This window comes from Dicentrarchus labrax, unplaced genomic scaffold (genome assembly GCF_905237075.1).
Source record: "Dicentrarchus labrax unplaced genomic scaffold, dlabrax2021, whole genome shotgun sequence".
Taxonomy (NCBI): Eukaryota; Metazoa; Chordata; class Actinopteri; family Moronidae; genus Dicentrarchus; species Dicentrarchus labrax.
In genome coordinates, this window is record NW_026136704.1 from 22,545,409 (window position 1) to 22,569,031 (window position 23,623).

The 23,623-nt window shown below is 38.6% G+C and overlaps 3 protein-coding genes and 1 long non-coding RNA gene across 5 annotated transcripts in view; 3 read left to right on the forward strand and 1 right to left on the reverse strand.

Annotated features, from left to right (window-relative positions):
- The window catches only part of LOC127362522 (uncharacterized), an 87,506-nt gene that overhangs the window by 59,710 nt on the left and 4,173 nt on the right, over window positions 1–23,623 (reverse strand). The gene's annotated exons all lie outside the window — the stretch shown is intronic.
- Window positions 2,484–5,946, forward strand: LOC127362516 (extracellular calcium-sensing receptor-like). Its single transcript, XM_051398302.1, has 6 exons — window positions 2,484–2,721; window positions 2,865–3,135; window positions 3,270–4,073; window positions 4,259–4,489; window positions 4,636–4,759; window positions 4,896–5,946. The coding sequence occupies exons 1-6, from the start codon at window positions 2,516–2,518 to the stop codon at window positions 5,807–5,809; spliced, it is 2,550 nt and encodes an 849-aa protein (XP_051254262.1). The 5' UTR covers window positions 2,484–2,515; the 3' UTR covers window positions 5,810–5,946.
- On the forward strand, window positions 7,428–13,594 carry LOC127362497 (extracellular calcium-sensing receptor-like). The gene is made up of 8 exons (XM_051398274.1): window positions 7,428–7,720; window positions 8,721–9,009; window positions 9,110–9,196; window positions 9,396–9,587; window positions 10,682–11,215; window positions 11,317–11,541; window positions 12,010–12,133; window positions 12,261–13,594. The coding sequence occupies exons 1-8, from the start codon at window positions 7,461–7,463 to the stop codon at window positions 13,160–13,162; spliced, it is 2,613 nt and encodes an 870-aa protein (XP_051254234.1). The 5' UTR covers window positions 7,428–7,460; the 3' UTR covers window positions 13,163–13,594.
- LOC127362496 (extracellular calcium-sensing receptor-like) lies at window positions 17,477–23,586 on the forward strand. 2 transcript variants are annotated; one of them, XM_051398272.1, is made up of 8 exons: window positions 17,477–17,742; window positions 18,766–19,054; window positions 19,155–19,241; window positions 19,441–19,632; window positions 20,726–21,259; window positions 21,361–21,585; window positions 22,110–22,233; window positions 22,361–23,586. In XM_051398272.1, the coding sequence occupies exons 1-8, from the start codon at window positions 17,483–17,485 to the stop codon at window positions 23,260–23,262; spliced, it is 2,613 nt and encodes an 870-aa protein (XP_051254232.1). In that variant the 5' UTR covers window positions 17,477–17,482; the 3' UTR covers window positions 23,263–23,586. The 2 variants fall into 2 exon arrangements, with proteins under 2 accessions (XP_051254232.1, XP_051254233.1); XM_051398273.1 differs by having other exon boundaries at window positions 21,361–21,656; window positions 22,361–22,459.

Below are 23,623 nucleotides of genomic sequence, written 5' to 3' on the forward strand. Positions count from 1 at the left end.
AGAAACATGCTTTATAAATGATGAATTCAGTATTTACTAATCCATAACTAATGTGCTTATCAATGATGAATAAAACATTTTTAACTGTGTTTATAAACTACATACTAATGTGTATTCATGCGTTATAAATGATGAATTCAGTATTTATTCATGCTTAACTAATGCTTAATAGTGTGTACTCATTATAAAGTATTACCGGGTTCAGTTGCTTGCAATCCGCAATCTCAAGTCTAGATGCTACTAAATCCTACACACTGGTCCTTTAAAGGACTAGCAGTGAAGATTGCCACCAACAAAATACCCTCCCCGCACCCCTCCCTTTTGCATAGGAGAACCTATGGCAGCTGCTACTTCAATGTAAAAATGTTAAAGCCACTATCTACAGCTAGTGTTAACCCCAGTGCTAACCCCTAACTCTAACCCTATTCCCCTTGTTTAGAGTAATTATTGTCCATGAAGAAATGTAAACTCATGAACATAGGTTGATAATACTTGTCTTTATGTCACTGTAGTTTCAAATGAATTAAAGAGACATTGTTTAAAGTTTCTTGCTAACTCAGTTGGAGCATAAAATATGATATTTTTTTATATTCATCCATTTACATTTTATATCAGAAATTGAAAAAAAGAAAATAACAAGCATTTGCACATTGTGGTATATGCAAAGGTTTCAACTGTATTTTTGCTGTACGGTTCAAGTCACTGTAAGAGCCTAGTTCATGTCATGGCAGTGAAAATAAATAAGTTAACAATTTAAGAATACATTTCATCATTTTAATGTAATTTGACAACTTAGTTAAAATGTTATTTAAATGTCACGTTTTAGTATAGTTAAAAATATAATTTCAGTCATTTAGAACATGTTAAAAAGATTCTTGTTAACTGGGGTCCTGAGCGTGAGTGTGTGCATATGTGAACAAATTTATGGGTTTTGTATGGATTGGTGAAATGTAATTGCAATCAGATGATCGAAGGCAAGATCTGTGTGTTGTTTCTTCATCCTTCTCCTGTTACTCTTCTCCTTGTTTAAGGGCATGAGATATACATGATGACTTTAAAATGTTTTTGTATTTTTATGCACTCTAGACAGTAGAAGAAGCCACTATTAACCTATAAAAAGGTCCAGTCATGCAAATTAAAAATAAAATATAAACAAAACTACAGTGAAATCACCAGAATCGTACATAAATTCTGTGATGCAAATTTTTGGTCTTCCCAATTGCTCAATTAGCAACGAGCCATCTCATTATAATTAAATCAGAGTAACAGCTGTGTCCATAGTCTTGACAGAAAAGTGAAAACATATAAAAATAAAAACACTTGAACATACATCAGCATGATAAGAACTACCTACCAACACACAAACATGGGACACATGCAAGATGGAAAGCAATGGATTTACTGACTATTGAGTAAATATTGCATTTAAAAATTTGATTAGCTGGGCATAGAGGGCAATACAGATGCACATCTCTCAGTAAATATGAACCATCAAGTATTCAGCCAAGCCATTGTATAAATAGCATTTTACATTTAAAAAAATTATTAAACAGGTAATCTGTGGGAGCCAGTGAATGCAGCTGATCTGTATGTCTACTTATTATTAGACTAATAGATGGAGGAAACTGGAGGGAGGATTGTAGTGGGGGCACAAGGGTGTCAGCTGTGACTGTGTGGCAATGGCAAATGGTTTACATGCAAAGGGGCCCTCCAGGTAGGAGTAGGTAGGTCTTGTGATTTAAATAAAACAAATGCAAGAGATGTAAAACAACGGATACCAGTTTGACACATTCACATACTAAATATGAACTAGGGGCTGCTGTGACTCAAGTCATCCATTGGTTGAAGAGTTAGTGGATCAGTCCCTGGCTCCTCTTGTCCCCATTGTGCTTGAAGAAGACACTGGACCCTAACTGAACTCCATTCCCCCCCCGCAGATTAGGGCAGTGCATTGTAGCCATCTGCTACACATCAGATTAGTCTGTGAGTGTGTGTGAATGTGTGAACGAGAGGCAAATATTGAGCACTTTTGAATGAGCTATATATAAATGTCCAGTCAATTTTTTTTTTTCAGGAGTGAAATTGAAATTAAACTAAATATATCACTTTACCTCAGATATGAGTTAAGTATTTTGTTATTCATAATGAATACTTACTATAAAAAAATATTATCTTTTGTAGGATTTTATGGCCAGGTCTCAGATGGGTAGAAAATATAAATTGATTCAGTACATTGAAGTAATGAAACATATTGTAATGTAATTGTAATGTAACATTTTATATAATATCCAAACATTTGTACTGTGCAAAATACTATACAGTACAGAATCTCCCCACAATGTTTTTAATACTTCACTATCTTAAAAGTACTAAAACGTAAGTTAGACCATTAAGCATGATCAGTTTCTTTAAAGTGCAGTGATCTCTTATTGGCTGGGGATGTTTCCCTCATAGTAAAAAGCTATAAATTTCGGTAACCTTGTCAGAGTTGCTACAGTGTCAGGGAGGGTGGCTCATGATGGGTTGGATCACTATTTTCTTATTTACTCTGCTGGCAAGAACTAACTCAGAAAACCAAACATGCAAAATTATTGGGCAGACAGGGTTTGTGGAATTTTCAAAAGAAGGTGATCTTATTATAGGGGGAGTTTTCTCTATAAGTAGTTCACGCAGACTGATAGATAATGGCTACCAGGCCTTTCCATCTGCATACTGCAAAAGGTAAGTGGCTGTGCTTAGAATATGTAAATGTATGTATGTATATGTATATATATATATATATATATATATATATATATATATATGTCTGTCCTAATCTAACTTGTTTGTCAGTAATGTGTCAACACTTAACACTGTGTATGCAGGTTGAATGACAGAGAATTGAAGTTTGCCCGGACAGTGATTTTTACTGTAGAGGAGATCAACAGAGATCCTAAGCTCCTCCCTGGAGTGAGTCTGGGCTATAGGCTGTACAATGGCTGTGGTAGTGAAAACCTCATACGAGCAGCTGTAGAAGCTGTAAATGGAGAGGATTCAAAGGGCTGCAGTGATCAGATCCAGGCTCTTTTAGGCCATTCATCTTCTGGAGTTAGTGAAGACATAAACATCATCCTGAGTCCACTATATGTTCCACAGGTGACAAGAAATGATTGAGAAATAAGTGCAAACTTTATAATTTTCATCGTCTAGCTGTTAATTTATATTTACATTGTTTAATAAATATATATATATTTATTTATTATATTTTGTGTTTTTTCTTTTCTTTCAAGGTCAGCCATCTTTCAACCTGTGCTTGTTTGAGTGACAAAAGACTATATCCCACGTTCTTCAGAACTGTGCCAAGTGACTACTTCCAAATCCTCGGTCTGGTGAAGCTTATGAAATACTTTGACTGGCGCTGGGTAGGGATTATTTACACTGCAGGTTTGTACTCAGAGGAAGGTACGGCAGAATTCACTAAGGAAGCAAAGAAAGAAGGCATATGTGTTGAATACAGATTACCTTTCTCTATCACATCTGGAAAAAAATTTGATGCTATTGTAGAGACACTAAGGGAATCCTCGTCAAAGGTGGTCCTGTTGTTTACGTCTTTGTCTTACATTAAATCATTCCTGTCAGATATGGAGAATTATAATATAACTGGAAAGCAGTGGGTTGGCAGTGAGTCTTGGATCACACAATCAGACCTGGCTTCTGTTGAGAGAAAGGGCATTTTACAGGGGGCAATGGGATTTGCTCTTCCTCAGGCATCCATACCAGGTCTTGGTGAATTCTTACTCAGTTTGAAACCTTCCGATGAACCACAGAGTGAAATAGTTAAAGCTATCTGGGAGAAGTTCTTTGACTGCAGCTTCTCTCCATCAAATACCTCTGCTATGTGCACTGGCACAGAGGATCTCACGACAGTCTCTAGTGACTACACAGATGTGACACATTTCAGGGCTGAGAATAATGTGTACAAAGCTGTGTACTTGGTGGCATATGCCCTTCATGCACTATTGCAATGTAAAAATGGCTCGAATCCCACCACTGGAAAGCCCTGTGTGAACAAGAACGAAGTTCAGCCTAAGCTAGTAAGTTCTGGTAAATTTATTCGCCATTATATACTTATTTAGTAGTCAGTGTTTCTATTGTTTGTGGTTAATGCAAAAAATAAAATGTTACATATTTATTTAGGGTTTGAATACTAAATGTTTTAATGGTTTCTCTGTTGCTGAAGTTGTATGTATGCTGAAATGTGGTTATGGTCTCTCTGTAGGTGTTGGAACATATAAAGTATGTGAACTTCACAACACAGAATGGTGCCAAGGTTTTCTTTGATGAAAATGGAGACTCAGTGGCCCAGTATGACTTAGTTAACTGGCAGATGAAAGAAGATGGCTCTGTTCAGATTGTAAATATCGGTCAATATGATACCTCTTTTCCAGAGGGGAAAAAATTCAAACTAAAAGACAACACCAATATAGTTTGGGGAGGAAACAGTAAAGAGGTAAAGTAAATGTAAAATTGCATGTGTAACCAAGAATGACAATGATCTTTAATTTATAGGAACTTTGTAAACATTGCAATGTCAGTGACATGCAGAACATTTTGTTGAATTATTTTGTTTTTACATGGTGTGTTTTGCCTAATCAGGTGCCAAGGTCTGTGTGCAGAGAACCGTGTTCACCTGGGACTCGTAAGGCCGTAAACAAGTTTAAGCCTGTGTGCTGTTTCGACTGCATTACTTGCCCTGAGGGGACAATAAGTAATCAGACAAGTGAGTAAAGATTTCAAAATGAAATTATTTCATGCACTGTACAAAGGATACATGAAAGGTTGATAAAATGATAAAAAAAAAGTAAATTATTTTAGCGTACTGATTGTATTTCTATATTACTTTACTTCTGTTACAGATTCTCCAGACTGTTGGATCTGTCCACCTGAATTTTGGCCAAATGAAAAGAAAGATCAGTGTCTTCCAAAACCTACTGAATACCTTTCCTACAAAGAGATCATGGGGGCACTTTTAACTGGATTTGGTTGTGTTGGTGTATTTTTATCTCTTTTGGCATCTATCATTTTTTTGACTCATAGAGAGACTCCCATTGTAAAAGCCAACAACTCTGAGTTGAGCTTCTTGCTGCTATTCTCATTAAAACTGTGTTTCCTGTGTTCTCTGACCTTCATCGGTCGCCCCTCTGAGTGGTCCTGCATGCTGCGTCACACAGCATTTGGGATCACCTTTGTCCTCTGTATCTCTTGTGTTCTCGGAAAAACTATAGTGGTTTTAATGGCCTTCAGAGCCACACTTCCAGGCAGTAATGTCATGAAATGGTTTGGTCCTACTCAGCAGAGACTCAGTGTTTTGACTTTCACCCTCATTCAAGTTTTGATTTGTATACTTTGGCTGACAATCAACCCTCCATTCCCAAAGATGAACATGTCGTACTATAAAGAAAAGATAATCTTAGAGTGTGCCCTGGGTTCAGCTATTGGATTTTGGGCTGTGTTGAGTTATATTGGACTTCTTGCTATATTATGTTTTATTCTCGCTTTTCTTGCTAGGAAGCTGCCAGACAGCTTTAATGAAGCCAAACTGATCACGTTCAGCATGCTGATATTCTGTGCAGTCTGGATCACCTTTATCCCAGCATATGTCAGCTCTCCTGGGAAGTTCACTGTGGCTGTGGAGATATTTGCTATTCTGGCCTCCAGTTTTGGTTTGCTGGTCTGCATTTTTGTTCCAAAATGCTATATTATTATCTTCCGGCCAGAGCAAAACTCAAAAAAATATTTGATGGGAAAAATACCACCAAGAACTCTATAATCGGTAATTCAAAAGTCTTCTTCAAACGAAAGTGTGACATCAAATAAACTTTACTGCATAGTTTGATAGAATGTAGAAAAAACAAGACAATGTTGTAATGTTGTGACGTGTTGAATAAATTAAATATACTACATTTATGCATGTTGGTCAATGGACTTTATGGTCAGTTATTTTAACTTGCAATATTTCAGTGAGGTAACTTTAGTGTAGGACAGACTAATATATATTGTTAACGTGAACAAGATAGAGAAGATCCTCCCTTCTGTCAACAAATGATATCAAAGTGTCCATTAGCAAGGCAGTTAATAAAATTTGTAGTAGCCAGTCAGTCATCAGTGTGCCAGTAAAGAAGATGTGCAAGAGGAGCAACATAAGAAAGGATCATTACTACAGGGTACCAAACTTGAAATCTAAATAGACTGAATATTGATTCTCTGCATATGTGTAAGGCTTTACAGTAGCACCCCTTGGTTACCTTGGACATCCACAATTGTGAAAACAAATGTTTACAGTGCGTTATCAGAAGTAATATAACTTGGTAACAGCAAGAAAACATTGAAGGAGAGGGTTATGGCACATGTGGTTTGCTGTGTAATCTCATCATACCACTTTACATTGTTTTGAAGAGTTAAATGGCTATAATTTCAAAGCAAACAAAACCAAGACATTTTTTTTAACCACGTTTTTTTTTTGGCTCCCCTGTAGTTCGCACCCTGGTGGTATCGCCGGCATATATAACTGTGGTGCTGTTTTTTACACACACACAAGTAAGATCATTATTGAAAACAACAGCCGTCCATACTGAACAAACTAAACGTTCTCCTGTGTGATACCAGACCACCTGTCACCTCATCTGTTACCACACCTGTCACTCTAATCAACCAACTAACCTATAATTTACTATTCACACACACTTAGCCTATGATAACTTAATTAGACATGACAGGCTGTAATTAGATGAGTGTATAAATACCGGTTATAGCCTTTATATTAGTGAGAAAAATCACTGAGACCAGAGGTCAATACATTTATTTGGCCTTTAGTTTTACTTTTTTAAAGGATCATCATCACCTCACACACTCCACGTAGCCTGGATGTTTCCTGTGGAAGTCCTCCCGTACGTTCTTGTTGTCCTCCGGTTCAACCACTGGGTGCACGTTGCTTTGACTTCTGTCGGCTCAAGATGTAATGAGGGCACCCACTGAAACACTGTAGCATAGGCTGGTTTGCCTCAAAAAATTCACATCATTTATTTGATTATTTTTTTAGGCAACATTTAACAGAGATGAGAAGGAAGTAAGATGGCTCACTATACTTCCATAATCAATTTTATTCACAGTGTTATTGATTTTTTACTTTTTTAAGTTTGACCTTGTTCTGGATGTAGTCTGATGAGGTGTATGACATGCTGGTGACTTTTATTCACACACACATTTGTCTCACACATATATGATTAGCGATTTACGGCTGGCTCGTAAAATAACATTACATTATTTACTATTCATCATTCAGTCCACATTTGCCCAGTTAGGCGGGGCTGCTGAGCTCCAATATCTCAATGTCTTGATGACGCAAGAATGAGAAGGTCACATACTGTATATAACATGCCTAATTCCTTGCCCTCTCTCTCTCTCTCTGTCTCTTTTTGGGGATGTTTAACAATATGACTCTACTTGTCTTATTTCCCTTGCTTTACTCTGTCTCTGTCCTCACTATAACGCATAATCCAATTTCTAGCTTTACCTCCCCAACTCCATCTGCAGCCAAAGTGTGCACACTTCAAAACAGCTTTCAGCCAGCCTTTGTGGCCAAGGGTGACTATGTTATTGGGGGGATCTTCCCCATTCACTATAACCAGGAGATGCCAGACCTCAACTGCACCTACAGACCACCGCCAGTGAGGTGTAATGGGTGAGTTTCCTACATGTGTGTTGGAAATCCTAGAGGATTTAATTGTTTCCAGCTAAACACATCTAATTTTGTAGAACAAATTTACACAGCATATTTTATATGTACCAGGTCTGATTTTAGAATACATACTTTTAACATATTTAGCCTATATGTAAGAAAACAATCTTATACACAGTGATGTCTTGAACTGAAATGCAGTTTGAGTAAAACATTGATGTCAAAACGGTAATGGTTTATTTTATGGGTTTGTAATTCCTCATGTATTTGAAGGCTATTTCCAAGAAGTTTCATGTTTGGATAGGAATAGGGTTACACAAGCAACAAATTGGAATAAACACTTGGAAGTGTATGTATCTATTACATGGGTCTTTCAACATAACATCTTGGAAGGTAATTACAGACCTGTAAAATAAAGCATTACCAAAGACATATCTTGGTAACATATATATTTTTTTATAATTCAAGTTTTTATTTATTTTCTCTTTGGTGTTTGACAGTACAACATTTTACATTGTGAGACATGTCTTGTTATACATACTACATGGACCATTAGTGGCATAAAAAAAACAAAAAAACAAAAAAACAAAAATGAAAATAAAAATACAGTATGAATAAATAAAACACACACATAAAAAAATATCCACACAGCAGATTATAATGTTAGATCCACTCAAAGGAAGGTAATCACGCTACAACGCTCTTGGTAACTGATTAAAAAAAAGCATGAGAATGAACAAAGCTCAGTGTGTGTGTGTGCAGAAATGCAACCCCCCAGCAGTTAGGGATTTGATGCCTGGGTCAGGGGTAGTGCTCAGAAGATGAACCTTTCCATTTACCAGTCAACACTCTGTGGCCTTTTCTGGACTTGAACCAGCCACCCACTAGTTCGCAGGTCAAGTCCCAACAGACTGAACCACTGCAGCCCCAAACTGAATTTAATTTGACCTTTTCTCCATACTTGCTGTTCAATTTGTGTGTATTTGTGTCTTCTTGGCTACAGTTTTGATCCCAGGGCTTTCCGCTATGCTCAGACTATGAGGCTGGCAGTAGAGGAGATAAACCAGAGTACAGAGCTATTGCCCAATTACACCCTTGGTTACAAAATCTTTGATTCATGTTCATATCCACTGACCGGCCAGAGGGCTGCTCTGGCGTTGCTGAATGGGCTGAGTGAGGATGACTCTCCTATGTGTAGCAGTGCCTCTTCGCTCCTCGCTGTAATTGGGGAATCTGGTTCTTCTCAGTCCATTGTGTTGTCAAGAATTCTGCAGCCATTTAGAATCCCAATGGTAATGATGACTCTTCTCTTCTATTATCACCCCAAATGAATCTGCACTGCACTGTTTTTATTGTACTGTAACTCTACTGTGCTTTTTCCTCTTTACACAGATCAGTTACTTTTCTACGTGTGCATGTCTCTCTGATAAAATCAAATATCCTACTTTCTTCAGAGTGATCCCTAATGATGACTATCAGGTGAGTTTGGCCTCAGATTTAAAAGGGCTTAATAATTTTTCAGTGCTGTAGCAAAAACTTTTTATTTGATATATTCATATTTCTGGTCAACACGTTGTCCCTCTAAAATTCAACTGAAATCTACAGTGCAGTAAATACATCATATTTTAATGATGTCAGTGAATTGTCTTTCTTTTTGTAAAATTTCTGTTGAACCCAGGTGAAAGCCATTGCTCAGCTGCTGGTACGCTTCAACTGGACTTGGGTGGGACTGGTGCGAGGGGACCGTGAATATGGGCGCTTTGCTGTGCAAGGTCTACTGAGAGAATTACAAGGCACCAAAGTATGTGTAGCGTACCAAGAAATTTTACCTCTGCTCTATAATCGCCAGAAGACACTGGAAATCATCCAGGTAGATACACAGCACATTAAATTCAGTTTTATATCAGTTTTTATTTTACTTCAGTACCCTTTTATAGTTGGTGCTAATTACACATCAATGACATTCACTGCCACTAGATGTTGAAGTAGAGCAACAGCACTGAAACAAATGAGTGCTATAGGCCACCAGACCTATCCTTGTTAGGCTTTCCACTTGTTATTCTGCATGTCTGACAAATAAGCACGTACACAATTATCTGTATCTGTATCTGTTCAACCAATTAAATTATCTGTAATGTACTTGGAATGGGCAGGGCTTAAACTGTAAATTGGGCTGTTAGATCATTACTCTGGACATTTGGTGATTTATGCAAACAGACACAGGTCTTGTTGGTCAACATGGAAATACACACAGAGACACACACCTTTACTACTAACACTAACAAAACTTGACTCTAACTTACTCAAATATTACAAAACGTCTTAACATGTTAGCAAGTTCTTACAGACACATATTATATATTCATAACATACCTGAAAAATGGGGAGAAATAATTATGAGAGTGATGGAGTGTTGTTTCTGCAGTGAGAACTTTACTGTAATGGGGAAAGTAACGCAATTTCACGTGGGTGGAGACGGAAGCAATTAATCTCAGACTATCAGATCAAGACCCCTCTAGATGACATGTAAAACTATTACTGCTAAAGAATAAAGTAACAAACTGTCTTTTAGCCTTTTAACCAATCTTTTTAAACGTGACAGATTTTCAACAGCTTTATGTTCTGTTTTTTTTTAACTTCACAGATTTTAACACCATTACACACCATGATTTTAATATTAATAATATTTTTTAAACTTATGGGTATATTCAATTTTAAGTTGTCACAGACACTGACAGAGTGGCTGTGGGAGAGCAGCCAGCAGCGCTGTCTCAGCCTGCAGCAGGGTTTGACGGTGAAGAGGCACAGCTCTGTGTGCTACTGGTCAATCATGTGTTGACACACTGGACAGGCACAACTAGTAACTGGCAGTAGCGCTCAATGTCACTTATTTGTGCTTTCTTTTTTTCCTTCCCTCTTCCTTTTGAAACTCTTTCCTCCTCCATCATCTGGCTCCCTGTAAAGGTGATGCGTAGCTCTTCAGCAAAAGTGGTGGTGGCATTTTTATCCGTGGGAGAGATGACGCCTTTCTTGAGAGATTACATGATACAGAACATCACTGGAATCCAATGGGTGGCCAGTGAGGCCTGGGTTACAGCATCTGTCTTCACATGGAGCAAGTATTACCCCTACATGGGGGGCACCATTGGGTTTGGCATCAGGAAAGGTCATATATCCAGACTCAGTGACTACCTCCAGACAGTAAACCCTCAGATGTATCCAAATAATCTTTTGGTTAAGGAGCTGTGGCAGGCTCTGTATGGTTGCAGTTCTTCTGTGTCCTCAGACTCCAAGTTGCCTCCCTGCACAGGGCAGGAGTCCCTGTTGGAGCAGCATTCGGCCTACATGAATACATCCAGCCCTAGAGTAGCATATAACGTCTATAAGGCTGTATATGCAATTGCTCATTCCCTCCACAACCTTCTTCTCTGTCAACCAGGCAGTGGGCCTTTCCAAAACAACTCATGTGCTCAAAGCAACAACATACACCCCTGGCAGGTATAATCCAGCATTCTTACTGATACAGTATTACATTGAAAATCTTGTTAAAATTATTTTAAAGTAATTCATATTATCTGTATTATCTACTGGTTTTCAAGCTCCAATACTATCTCCAGGAAATGAAATTTGAAATTGCCGGGGAGGAGGTGAACTTTGACCTGAAGGGCGACTCCATACCCTATTATGATATCATCAACTGGCAGAGAGGCACAGGCGGAAACATTGAGTTTGTCAACGTGGGGTTGTTTGATGGAACCAAGCCTGCTGGAGAGGAGCTGGTGATCCAGGAAGACAGGATCATTTGGACAGGGCATCAGAGTGAGGCAAGCTGCTCACACTGTGTTTTTACCTTCATCAGATGCCAACTGTTGAAGTTCTGTAGGTTGAGGTGGAGTCAGGTGGTCAGGACAAGCTGGATCTAACATGAGTTAATTTGCATTCTTACAATAGAAATTCAAAGCCCACCATACAGTATGACCTATAGTTAATGTAATAATTTTCTGTTGCATTTATTGTGGTGGAATTCTTTCAAAATTAGAGCTTTAGTCATTTATTTTTTCATTTCAATACTGACACTGAATCTAAGGCTACTTTTTTAAACAACATAGGTAGTCAATTGTTTCCATTTTATATTTATATTCATACATGTTGAATTGAACTACATATTGTTAAATAGCTCTGCATATTGCTTGTTATGTTCAACCAATGGTACAAAATGCAAAAAAGCACTAAATTGACTAATAATTTCGTCACACTCACTGCAGAGCTGAAAGCCATTATCTGCTCCCTAGGTTCCAGTGTCTGTATGCAGTGCCAGCTGTCCTCCAGGGTCACGGAAGGCTGTCCGTCTTGGAGAGCCTGTTTGCTGTTTTGACTGTGTACCATGTGACAGTGGCAAAATTAACAACCAGACAAGTGAGCTTGAAGCCAAGCAATAAATTTCACACAATTAAATGTATTTTATTAGGTCGGGTAATCAGGTAATATTTGAATACTAAATATTTGAAATGAGCCACTCTTTTTTTAACCCTTTTCCCTTTAGACTCAATAGACTGCAGATTTTGTCCCGACGACTTCTGGTCAAACAAAGACAGAACAGCCTGCATCCCCAAGGAGGTGGAGTTCTTGGCTTATGATTCCTTGGGTATAGCCCTGACAGTGACCTCTGTGGTGGGTGCCTGTCTCACTGTGGCTGTCTTTGCAGTCTTTTTCTATCATAGACACACAGCCATTGTCCGTGTGAATAACTCTGAACTCAGCTTCTTCATCCTTTTTGCACTGACTCTGTGTTTCCTGTGTTCCCTGGTGTTCATTGGAGAGCCAACACCTTGGTCCTGCATGCTGCGCCACACTGCCTTTAGCATTACATTTTCACTGTGTCTCTCGTGCATTCTGGGGAAGACTCTGGTGGTGTTGGCGGCTTTCACTGCCACCAGGCCAGGGGACAACATCATGAAGTGGCTGGGGCCCAAGCAGCAGAGGTTCATTATTTTCAGTTGCACTCTGGTTCAGGTGGTTATCTGTGCTGCCTGGCTCATTGATGCTCCTCCTTTTCCATCCCGAAATACAAAATATGAACGCTCAAAGATCATACTGGAGTGTAGCGTTGGCTCCAGCCTCGCATTCTGGTGTGTTCTGGGATATATTGGTCTACAGGCCTGTCTGTGCTTTGTATTAGCTTTTTTGGCCCGTAAGTTGCCTGGTAACTTCAACGAGGCCAAGTTCATCACTTTTACCATGTTAATCTTCTGTGCTGTGTGGCTAGCATTCATCCCTGCTTATATCAGCTCCCCTGGAAAATATGCAGATGCAGTGGAGTCATTTGCCATTCTGGCTTCCAGTTTTGGCTTGCTGTTCTGCTTGTTTACTCCAAAGTGTTACATTATTTTGGTAAAGCCAGAAAAGAATACAAAACAGCACCTAATGGGAAAAGACAATAAGTAGCATAAGTGATAAGTTGACATTTTCTTCGAGATGTGAGATTTACATTTACTGTTCAATGTCATTTAAAGGTAGTCTTAACAATTTATGACTTATTTCACAATTCGTATTGACTGGGCAGCGGCAATTGTATGCAACTGATATTGCAGCTTTGCAAGTGAAGTACAGTGAAGAAAGCATTAAATAAGTTTAATTAGAAGAAGCTTAATCTATATTTTGAAGAAACAATGATTTTACTTTGAGAACCAGCTAGACAAGTATGTTCAGTTATTATAAGTATCTTGTAGATAAAAATGTATTCCAATAAATAAATAAATAAATAAACAACATTTTTGATCATGATATGGGGATGAAATGCACAAGGGGGGCATGGAGCATGACACGGGGAAACATGCATTAGAGAAGAAAATATGAATAAAAGAAATATTAAAAAGACGACAATGAGTAAAGGTTGGATTTCCTGAAATAGAAGTTTCAGCTGTTACATAGTATAAGTGCATTCAACCATGTCGATACAACCCAAAAATTGCAAGAATCATGCAATTAAATCAGCTTATGCTTATCCTCCCTTCTGTCAACAAATTATATCAAAGTGTCCATTAGCAAGGCAGTTAATAAAATTTGTAGTAGCCAGTCAGTCATCAGTGTGCCAGTAAAGAAGATGTGCAAGAGGAGCAACATAAGAAAGGATCATTACTACAGGGTACCAAACTTGAAATCTAAATAGACTGAATATTGATTCTCTGCATATGTGTAAGGCTTTACAGTAGCACCCCTTGGTTACCTTGGACATCCACAATTGTGAAAACAAATGTTTACAGTGCGTTATCAGAAGTAATATAACTTGGTAACAGCAAGAAAACATTGAAGGAGAGGGTTATGGCACATGTGGTTTGCTGTGTAATCTCATCATACCACTTTACATTGTTTTGAAGAGTTAAATGGCTATAACTTCAAAGCAAACAAAACCAAGACATTTTTTTTAACCACGTTTTTTTTTTGGCTCCACTGTAATTCGCACCCTGCACTGTAAAAAACAACCTATAGAATTTACCCAATAAAACTGAGGTAACAATTTGCACTCACTTTGTTTGGATATATTTGACTCCATATTTTGAGTAAAGATTACCTTAAATCAAAAGCTATGAAATACTCAAATAAATTAAGTAAAGTTTACCTCATATTTCTCAGTACATTCCACAACTAATTACTCATTAAAAATGGGTAATATTAACCCTTGATTCTTAATAGGTATTTACTTAATAATTACTATTCATAATTTATTAATATGAGTAATTAACTGTTACTTATTCAAGGAAGGTAAGATTTACCCAAAAACTTACTGTCAGACAGTGATGATGTCAATGTTTTTTATTCAACCACATAAAAAACACGTGGACCATGAGAACAACTGCTTCAAATGTGCAAAGGAACAACTGTATCACAAAATATTTCCACCTGAGGATAAATTATCGCTACAGGGAACAAGAGTAGAGCAAGGGAGAGATGAAGCACCTTCAAAAGTGTTCAAAAGTGTTCAAAAGGTTTAAAATAATATGCAACGTTCTGCACAACAGGATCACAAAACATTTCAAACACCTGTTTTATAATAACATGTAATAATATATAATCCATGTTGTTCCTGAACAACTAGACAAATCATGTTTACTTGTTTGAAGTATTTAGGATTGCTAAAATAAAATAAAATAAAATAAATTAAAAATTACACAACCCCATCCAACTGTGTCCATCTACAAAAACTAAGTGCTATGCTCTGCAGAATGCTATGTATATGAAGCAAGTTCCTGAAATTATATGAATGAAAAACCTCATTAGAACAAGAGGGGAAACGTCAGATATGCCAGATCTTTCATATAAACAGTTAATTCCATGAGCTTGCTTTTGAGGCTGTGGTCAGGGAGGAGAAGAGGGGAAGAGGAAGAGGAGAGGAGAGAAGAGGAGAGGAGAGGAGGAGATCAGAAACGTCAGGTATGCCAGAACTTTCACATAAACAGTTCATTCCATGAGCTTGCTTTTGAGGCTGTGGACCTTCTTAAGAAGTGTTGTTCCGTCAAGCTCCAGAAAAAGTTTCTGGAATACTTCCAAGGTATTTTTCAGTATCTTGGGATACTCAAGGTTGAGGGCATAGATCAATCCCATGAGCAGCACACATGCCTTGGTTCGATTTCCACACCCAGTCAGCACTTGGTCTCCCTCAATGACAATGGCCACTTCTGCTGGATCTTCCTCAGCCATGACATCATGGATCACAATGACCTTAATGGTTTGGATTGTGTAGTCCTCACAGTCCTCCATGTTAAAAAGAAAAAAACAAAAAACATATACATTTTAATTGAAATATATGATATGAGGTGATGTTCCAATACATTTGACTCTTATCATCTTGTCAAAGGAATTTATTTCAACTCAAGCAGTTTATTTTGTATTAATCAGCAATTCAATAAAAGTAGGTGTCATTAAAAGGCTCAACATTCCACAATTGGTACATCTACATTTTCCATGATGCAATGTGGAAAGGAGAAGAGGAAGAGGAGAGGCGAGAAGAGGAGATCAGAGAGGAGAGGAGAGGAGAGGAGAGGAAGAGGAGAACTTCACTGCAAATGACATTTTAATGCTGTCTTTTAGAACATCGACAGCCACTTGAGAGTGAAAATATATATTTAGAAAATATATTTAGCGGATGACTAAAGAGAAATGAATGTTAACAAGATGCGCGGAAAGTAGGCCTACACTGCTCTCCATCAACACACTGTGGAGGCTCTGCACAGCAAACACACATAACGGTATGATTGCTAATATTGTAAAATACAGAACGCGAACAAATTTCACCGCAAACCCTACTTACCGACTGTTAAAGATTGTTGAAGTCCCTATACGGTTATGTTATTTCCCGCGTTTTATCCCCACGTTAGACAGTGAACAACCGGCGCTGTCGCCGATTCAAACTTTCGGTTCAAGCATGCATGGCACGTAACACAGAAACACTCCGACTACAACTCTTGTGAAACAACTCGACAATTCCTAAACTGTCCTATGCATTCGCGATATTGTACACAGCAACATATAAAAGATTAAAGTGAGTTTACCTTCAGTTCAGACGGCAGCGGGAAGCAGCACGCATCCTTCAAAAATTCTAATCCCGCTCATCCAGGTCTGATGCATGCGCACATCGCAGCGTAGAACCGGTTGCTTTGGGTAAATGTTACCCTATTTTTCCATGTAACACTTGTTACTGTTAAAAAATGGGTCGTGCAGGTATAATTTACCCATTATTTTATAGTTTCTTTGATAACTAGAATAATCTGGTAAATTTTAGACAATTTGCATGGTTTATATTTACAACCCTCAAAAATCCTTTTTTACAGTGTGGTGGTATCGCCGGCATATATAACTGTGGTGCTGTTTTTTACACACACACAAGTAAGATCATTACTGAAAACAACGGCCGTCCATACTGAACAAACTAAACGTTCTCCTGTGTGATACCAGACCACCTGTCACCTCATCTGTTACCACACCTGTCACTCTAATCAACCAACTAACCTATAATTTACTATTCACACACACTTTGCCTATGAGAACTTAATTAGACATGACAGGCTGTAATTAGATGAGTGTATAAATACCGGTTATAGCCTTTATATTAGTGAGAAAAATCACTGAGACCAGAGGTCAATACATTTATTTGGCCTTTAGTTTTACTTTCTTAAAGGATCATCATCACCTCACACACTCCACATAGCCTGGATGTTTCCTGACGAAGTCCTCCCGTACGTTCTTGTTGTCCTCCGGTTCAACCACTGGGTGCATGTTGCTTTGACTTCTGTCGGCTTAAGATGTAATGAGGGCACCCACTGAAACACTGTAGCATAGGCTGGTTTGCCTCAAAAAATTCACATCCTTTATTTGATTATTTTTTTAGGCAACATTTAACAGAGATGAGAAGGAAGTAAGATGGCTCACTATACTTCCATAATCAATTTTATTCACAGTGTTATTGATTTTTTACTTTTTTAAGTTTGACCTTGTTCTGGATGTAGTCTGATGAGGTGTATGACATGCTGGTGACTTTTATTCACACACACATTTGTCTCACACATATATGTTTAGCGATTTACGGCTGGCTCGTAAAATAACATTACATTATTTACTATTCATCATTCAGTCCACATTTGCCCAGTTAGGCGGGGCTGCTGAGCTCCAATATCTCAATGTCTTGATGACGCAAGAATGAGAAGGTCACATACTGTATATAACATGCCTAATTCCTTGCCCTCTCTCTCTCTCTGTCTCTTCTTGGGGATGTTTAACAATATGACTCTACTTGTCTTATTTCCCTTGCTTTACTCTGTCTCTGTCCTCACTATAACGCATAATCCAATTTCTAGCTTTACCTCCCCAACTCCATCTGCAGCCAAAGTGTGCACACTTCAAAACAGCTTTCAGCCAGCCTTTGTGGCCAAGGGTGACTATGTTATTGGGGGGATCTTCCCCATTCACTATAACCAGGAGATGCCAGACCTCAACTGCACCTACAGACCACCGCCAGTGAGGTGTAATGGGTGAGTTTCCTACATGTGTGTTGGAAATCCTAGAGGATTTAATTGCTTCCAGCTAAACACATCTAATTTTGTAGAACAAATTTACACAGCATATTTTATATGTACCAGGTCTGATTTTGGAATACATACTTTTAACATATTAAGCCTATATGTAAGAAAACAATCTTATACACAGTGATGTCTTGAACTGAAATGCAGTTTGAGTAAAACATTGATGTCAAAACGGTAATGGTTTATTTTATGGGTTTGTAATTCCTCATGTATTTGAAGGCTATTTCCAAGAAGTTTCATGTTTGGATAGGAATAGGGTTACACAAGCAACAAATTGGAATAAACACTTGGAAGTGTATGTATCTATTACATGGGTCTTTCAACATAACATCTTGGAAGGTAATTACAGACCTGTAAAATAAAGCATTACCAAAGACATATCTTGGTAACATATATATTTTTTTATAATTCAAGTTTTTATTTATTTTCTCTTTGGTGTTTGACAGTACAACATTTTACATTGTGAGACATGTCTTGTTATACATACTACATGGACCATTAGTGGCATAAAAAAAACAAAAAAAACAAAAATAAAATAAAAATACAGTATGAATAAATAAAACCACTTGTATATAAAGGGCATGTTGATAGTTACATAACTAGGTAGAATATCCACACAGCAGATTATAATGTTAGATCCACTCAAAGGAAGGTAATCACGCTACAACGCTCTTGGTAACTGATTAAAAAAAAGCATGAGAATGAACAAAGCTCAGTGTGTGTGTGTGCAGAAATGCAACCCCCCAGCAGTTAGGGATTTGATGCCTGGGTCAGGGGTAGTGCTCAGAAGATGAACCTTTCCATGTACCAGTCAACACTCTGTGGCCTTTTCTGGACTTGAACCAGCCACCCACTAGTTCGCAGGTCAAGTCCCAACAGACTGAACCACTGCAGCCCCAAACTGAATTTAATTTGACCTTTTCTCCATACTTGCTGTTCAATTTGTGTGTATTTGTGTCTTCTTGGCTACAGTTTTGATCCCAGGGCTTTCCGCTATGCTCAGACTATGAGGCTGGCAGTAGAGGAGATAAACCAGAGTACAGAGCTATTGCCCAATTACACCCTTGGTTACAAAATCTTTGATTCATGTTCATATCCACTGACCGGCCAGAGGGCTGCTCTTGCGTTGCTGAATGGGCTGAGTGAGGATGACTCTCCTATGTGTAGCGGTGCCTCTTCGCTCCTCGCTGTAATTGGGGAATCTGGTGCTTCTCAGTCCATTGTGTTGTCAAGAATTCTGCAGCCATTTAGAATCCCAATGGTAATGATGACTCTTCTCTTCTATTATCACCCCAAATGAATCTGCACTGTACTGTTTTTATTGTACTGTAACTCTACTGTGCTTTTTCTTCTTTACACAGATCAGTTACTTTTCTACGTGTGCATGTCTCTCTGATAAAATCAAATATCCTAATTTCTTCAGAGTGATCCCTAATGATGACTATCAGGTGAGTTTGGCCTCAGATTTAAAAGGGCTTAATAATTTTTCAGTGCTGTAGCAAAAACTTTTTATTTGATATATTCATATTTCTGGTCAACACGTTGTCCCTCTAAAATTCAACTGAAATCTACAGTGCAGTAAATACATCATATTTTAATGATGTCAGTGAATTGTCTTTCTTTTTGTAAAATTTCTGTTGAACCCAGGTGAAAGCCATTGCTCAGCTGCTGGTACGCTTCAACTGGACTTGGGTGGGACTGGTGCGAGGGGACCGTGAATATGGGCGCTTTGCTGTGCAAGGTCTACTGAGAGAATTACAAGGCACCAAAGTATGTGTAGCGTACCAAGAAATTTTACCTCTGCTCTATAATCGCCAGAAGACACTGGAAATCATCCAGGTAGATACACAGCACATTAAATTCAGTTTTATATCAGTTTTTATTTTACTTCAGTACCCTTTTATAGTTGGTGCTAATTACACATCAATGACATTCACTGCCACTAGATGTTGAAGTAGAGCAACAGCACTGAAACAAATGAGTGCTATAGGCCACCAGACCTATCCTTGTTAGGCTTTCCACTTGTTATTCTGCATGTTTGACAAATAAGCACGTACACAATTATCTGTATCTGTATCTGTTCAACCAATTAAATTATCTGTAATGTACTTGGAATGGGCAGGGCTTAAACTGTAAACTGGGCTGTTAGATCATTACTCTGGACATTTGGTGATTTATGCAAACAGACACAGGTCTTGTTGGTCAACATGGAAATACACACAGAGACACACACCTTTACTACTAACACTAACAAAACTTGACTCTAACTTACTCAAATATTACAAAACGTCTTAACATGTTAGCAAGTTCTTACAGACACATATTATATATTCATAACATACCTGAAAAATGGGGAGAAATAATTATGAGAGTGATGGAGTGTTGTTTCTGCAGTGAGAACTTTACTGTAATGGGGAAAGTAACGCAATTTCACGTGGGTGGAGACGGAAGCAATCAATCTCAGACTATCAGATCAAGACCCCTCTAGATGACATGTAAAACTATTACTGCTAAAGAAAAAAGTAACAAACTGTCTTTTAGCCTTTTAACCAATCTTTTTAAACGTGACAGATTTTCAACAGCTTAATGTTCTGTTTTTTTTAACTTCACAGATTTTAACACCATTACACACCATGATTTTAATATTAATAATATTTTTTAAACTTATGGGTATATTCAATTTTAAGTTGTCACAGACACTGACAGAGTGGCTGTGGGAGAGCAGCCAGCAGCGCTGTCTCAGCCTGCAGCAGGGTTTGACGGTGAAGAGGCACAGCTCTGTGTGCTACTGGTCAATCATGTGTTGACACACTGGACAGACACAACTAGTAACTGGCAGTAGCGCTCAATGTCACTTATTTGTGCTTTCTTTTTTTCCTTCCCTCTTCCTTTTGAAACTCTTTCCTCCTCCATCATCTGGCTCCCTGTAAAGGTGATCCGTAGCTCTTCAGCAAAAGTGGTGGTGGCATTTTTATCCGTGGGAGAGATGACGCCTTTCTTGAGAGATTACATGATACAGAACATCACTGGAATCCAATGGGTGGCCAGTGAGGCCTGGGTTACAGCATCTGTCTTCACATGGAGCAAGTTTTACCCCTACATGGGGGGCACCATTGGGTTTGGCATCAGGAAAGGTCATATATCCAGACTCAGTGACTACCTCCAGACAGTAAACCCTCAGATGTATCCAAATAATCTTTTGGTTAAGGAGCTCTGGCAGGCTCTGTATGGTTGCAGTTCTTCTGTGTCCTCCGACTCCAAGTTGCCTCCCTGCACAGGGCAGGAGTCCCTGTTGGAGCAGCATTCGGCCTACATGAATACATCCAGCCCTAGAGTAGCATACAATGTCTATAAGGCTGTATATGCAATTGCTCATTCCCTCCACAACCTTCTTCTCTGTCAACCAGGCAGTGGGCCTTTCCAAAACAACTCATGTGCTCAAAGCAACAACATTCACCCCTGGCAGGTATAATCCAGCATTCTTACTGATACAGTATTACATTGAAAATCTTGTTAAAATTATTTTAAAGTAATTCATATTATCTGTATTATCTATTGGTTTTCAAGCTCCAATACTACCTCCAGGAAGTGAAATTTGAAATTGCCGGGGAGGAGGTGAACTTTGACCTGAAGGGCGACTCCATACCCTATTATGATATCATCAACTGGCAGAGAGGCACAGGCGGAAACACTGAGTTTGTCAACGTGGGGTTGTTTGATGGAACCAAGCCTGCTGGAGAGGAGCTGGTGATCCAGGAAGACGGGATCATTTGGGCAGGGCATCAGAGTGAGGCAAGCTGCTCACACTGTGTTTTTACCTTCATCAGATGCCAACTGTTGAAGTTCTGTAGGTTGAGAGGGAGGTAAGTCAGGTGGGCAGGGCAAGAAGGATCTGATATTAGTACAGTAAACAGTTGCGAGTCAAGAGCTTCAATAAAATGAAACATTGCATTTGTAAACATAAAAAAACACGCTCTATTTTTCTTCAAAGCCCACCATACAGTATGACCTATAGTTAATGTAATAATTTTCTTTCGCATTTATTGTGGTGGAATTCTTTCAAAATTAGAGCTTTAGTCATTTATTTTTTCATTTCAATACTGACACTGAATCTAAGGCTACTTTTTTAAACAACATAGGTAATCAATTGTTTCCATTTTATATTTATATTCATACATGTTGAATTGAACTACATATTGTGAAATAGCTCTGCAAATTGCTGTTCAACCAATGGTACAAAATGCAAAAAAGCACTAAATTGACTAATAATTTCGTCACACTCACTGCAGAGCTGAAAGCCATTATCTGCTCCCTAGGTTCCAGTGTCTGTATGCAGTGCCAGCTGTCCTCCAGGGTCACGGAAGGCTGTCCGTCGTGGAGAGCCTGTTTGCTGTTTTGACTGTGTACCATGTGACAGTGGCAAAATTAACAACCAGACAAGTGAGCTTGAAGCCAAGCAATAAATATCACACAATTAAATGTATTTTATTAGGTCGGGTAATCAGGTAATATTTGAATACTGAATATTTGAAATGAGCCACTCTTTTTTTAACCCTTTTCCCTTTAGACTCAATAGACTGCAGATTTTGTCCCGACGACTTCTGGTCAAACAAAGACAGAACAGCCTGCATCCCCAAGGAGGTGGAGTTCTTGGCTTATGATTCCTTGGGTATAGCCCTGACAGTGACCTCTGTGGTGGGTGCCTGCCTCACTGTGGCTGTCTTTGCAGTCTTTTTCTATCATAGACACACAGCCATTGTCCGTGTGAATAACTCTGAACTCAGCTTCTTCATCCTTTTTCCACTGACTCTGTGTTTCCTGTGTTCCCTGGTGTTCATTGGAGAGCCAACACCTTGGTCCTGCATGCTGCGCCACACTGCCTTTAGCATTACATTTTCACTGTGTCTCTCGTGCATTCTGGGGAAGACTCTGGTGGTGTTGGCGGCTTTCACTGCCACCAGGCCAGGGAACAACATCATGAAGTGGCTGGGGCCCAAGCAGCAGAGGTTCATTATTTTCAGTTGCACTCTGGTTCAGGTGGCTATCTGTGCTGCCTGGCTCATTGATGCTCCTCCTTTTCCATCCCGAAATACACAATATGAACGCTCAAAGATCATACTGGAGTGTAGCGTTGGCTCCAGCCTCGCATTCTGGTGTGTTCTGGGATATATTGGTCTACAGGCCTGTCTGTGCTTTGTATTAGCTTTTTTGGCCCGTAAGTTGCCTGGTAACTTCAACGAGGCCAAGTTCATCACTTTTACCATGTTAATCTTCTGTGCTGTGTGGCTAGCATTCATCCCTGCTTATATCAGCTCCCCTGGAAAATATGCAGATGCCGTGGAGTCATTTGCCATTCTGGCTTCCAGTTTTGGCTTGTTGTTCTGCTTGTTTACTCCAAAGTGTTACATTATTTTGGTAAAGCCAGAAAAGAATAAAAAACAGCACCTAATGGGAAAAGACAATAAGTAGCATAAGTGATAAGTTGACATTTTCTTCGAGATGTGAGATTTACATTTACTGTTCAATGTCATTTAAAGGTAGTCTTAACAATTTATGACTTATTTCACAATTCGTATTGACTGGGCAGCGGCAATTGTATGCAACTGATATTGCAGCTTTGCAAGTGAAGTACAGTGAAGAAAGCATTAAATAAGTTTAATTAGAAGAAGCTTAATCTATATTTTGAAGAAACAATGATTTTACTTTGGGAACCAGCTAGACAAGTATGTTCAGTTATTATAAGTATCTTGTAGATAAAAATGTATTCCAATAAATAAATAAATAAATAAACAACATTTTTGATCATGATATGGGGATGAAATGCACAAGG

Coding starts and splice junctions, on each gene's coding strand:
- LOC127362516 (XM_051398302.1), top strand. CDS start 2,516: ATGATGGGTTGGATCACTATTTTCTTATTTACTCTGCTGGCAAGAACT. Junction 2,722..2,864: donor CCATCTGCATACTGCAAAAG/GTAAGTGGCTGT, acceptor CTGTGTATGCAG/GTTGAATGACAGAGAATTGA. Junction 4,074..4,258: donor ACGAAGTTCAGCCTAAGCTA/GTAAGTTCTGGT, acceptor GTCTCTCTGTAG/GTGTTGGAACATATAAAGTA.
- LOC127362497 (XM_051398274.1), top strand. CDS start 7,461: ATGTTTAACAATATGACTCTACTTGTCTTATTTCCCTTGCTTTACTCT. Junction 9,010..9,109: donor AGCCATTTAGAATCCCAATG/GTAATGATGACT, acceptor CTCTTTACACAG/ATCAGTTACTTTTCTACGTG. Junction 11,542..12,009: donor GGACAGGGCATCAGAGTGAG/GCAAGCTGCTCA, acceptor TCTGCTCCCTAG/GTTCCAGTGTCTGTATGCAG.
- LOC127362496 (XM_051398272.1), top strand. CDS start 17,483: ATGTTTAACAATATGACTCTACTTGTCTTATTTCCCTTGCTTTACTCT. Junction 17,743..18,765: donor CCGCCAGTGAGGTGTAATGG/GTGAGTTTCCTA, acceptor TCTTGGCTACAG/TTTTGATCCCAGGGCTTTCC. Junction 22,234..22,360: donor CAAAATTAACAACCAGACAA/GTGAGCTTGAAG, acceptor TTTTCCCTTTAG/ACTCAATAGACTGCAGATTT.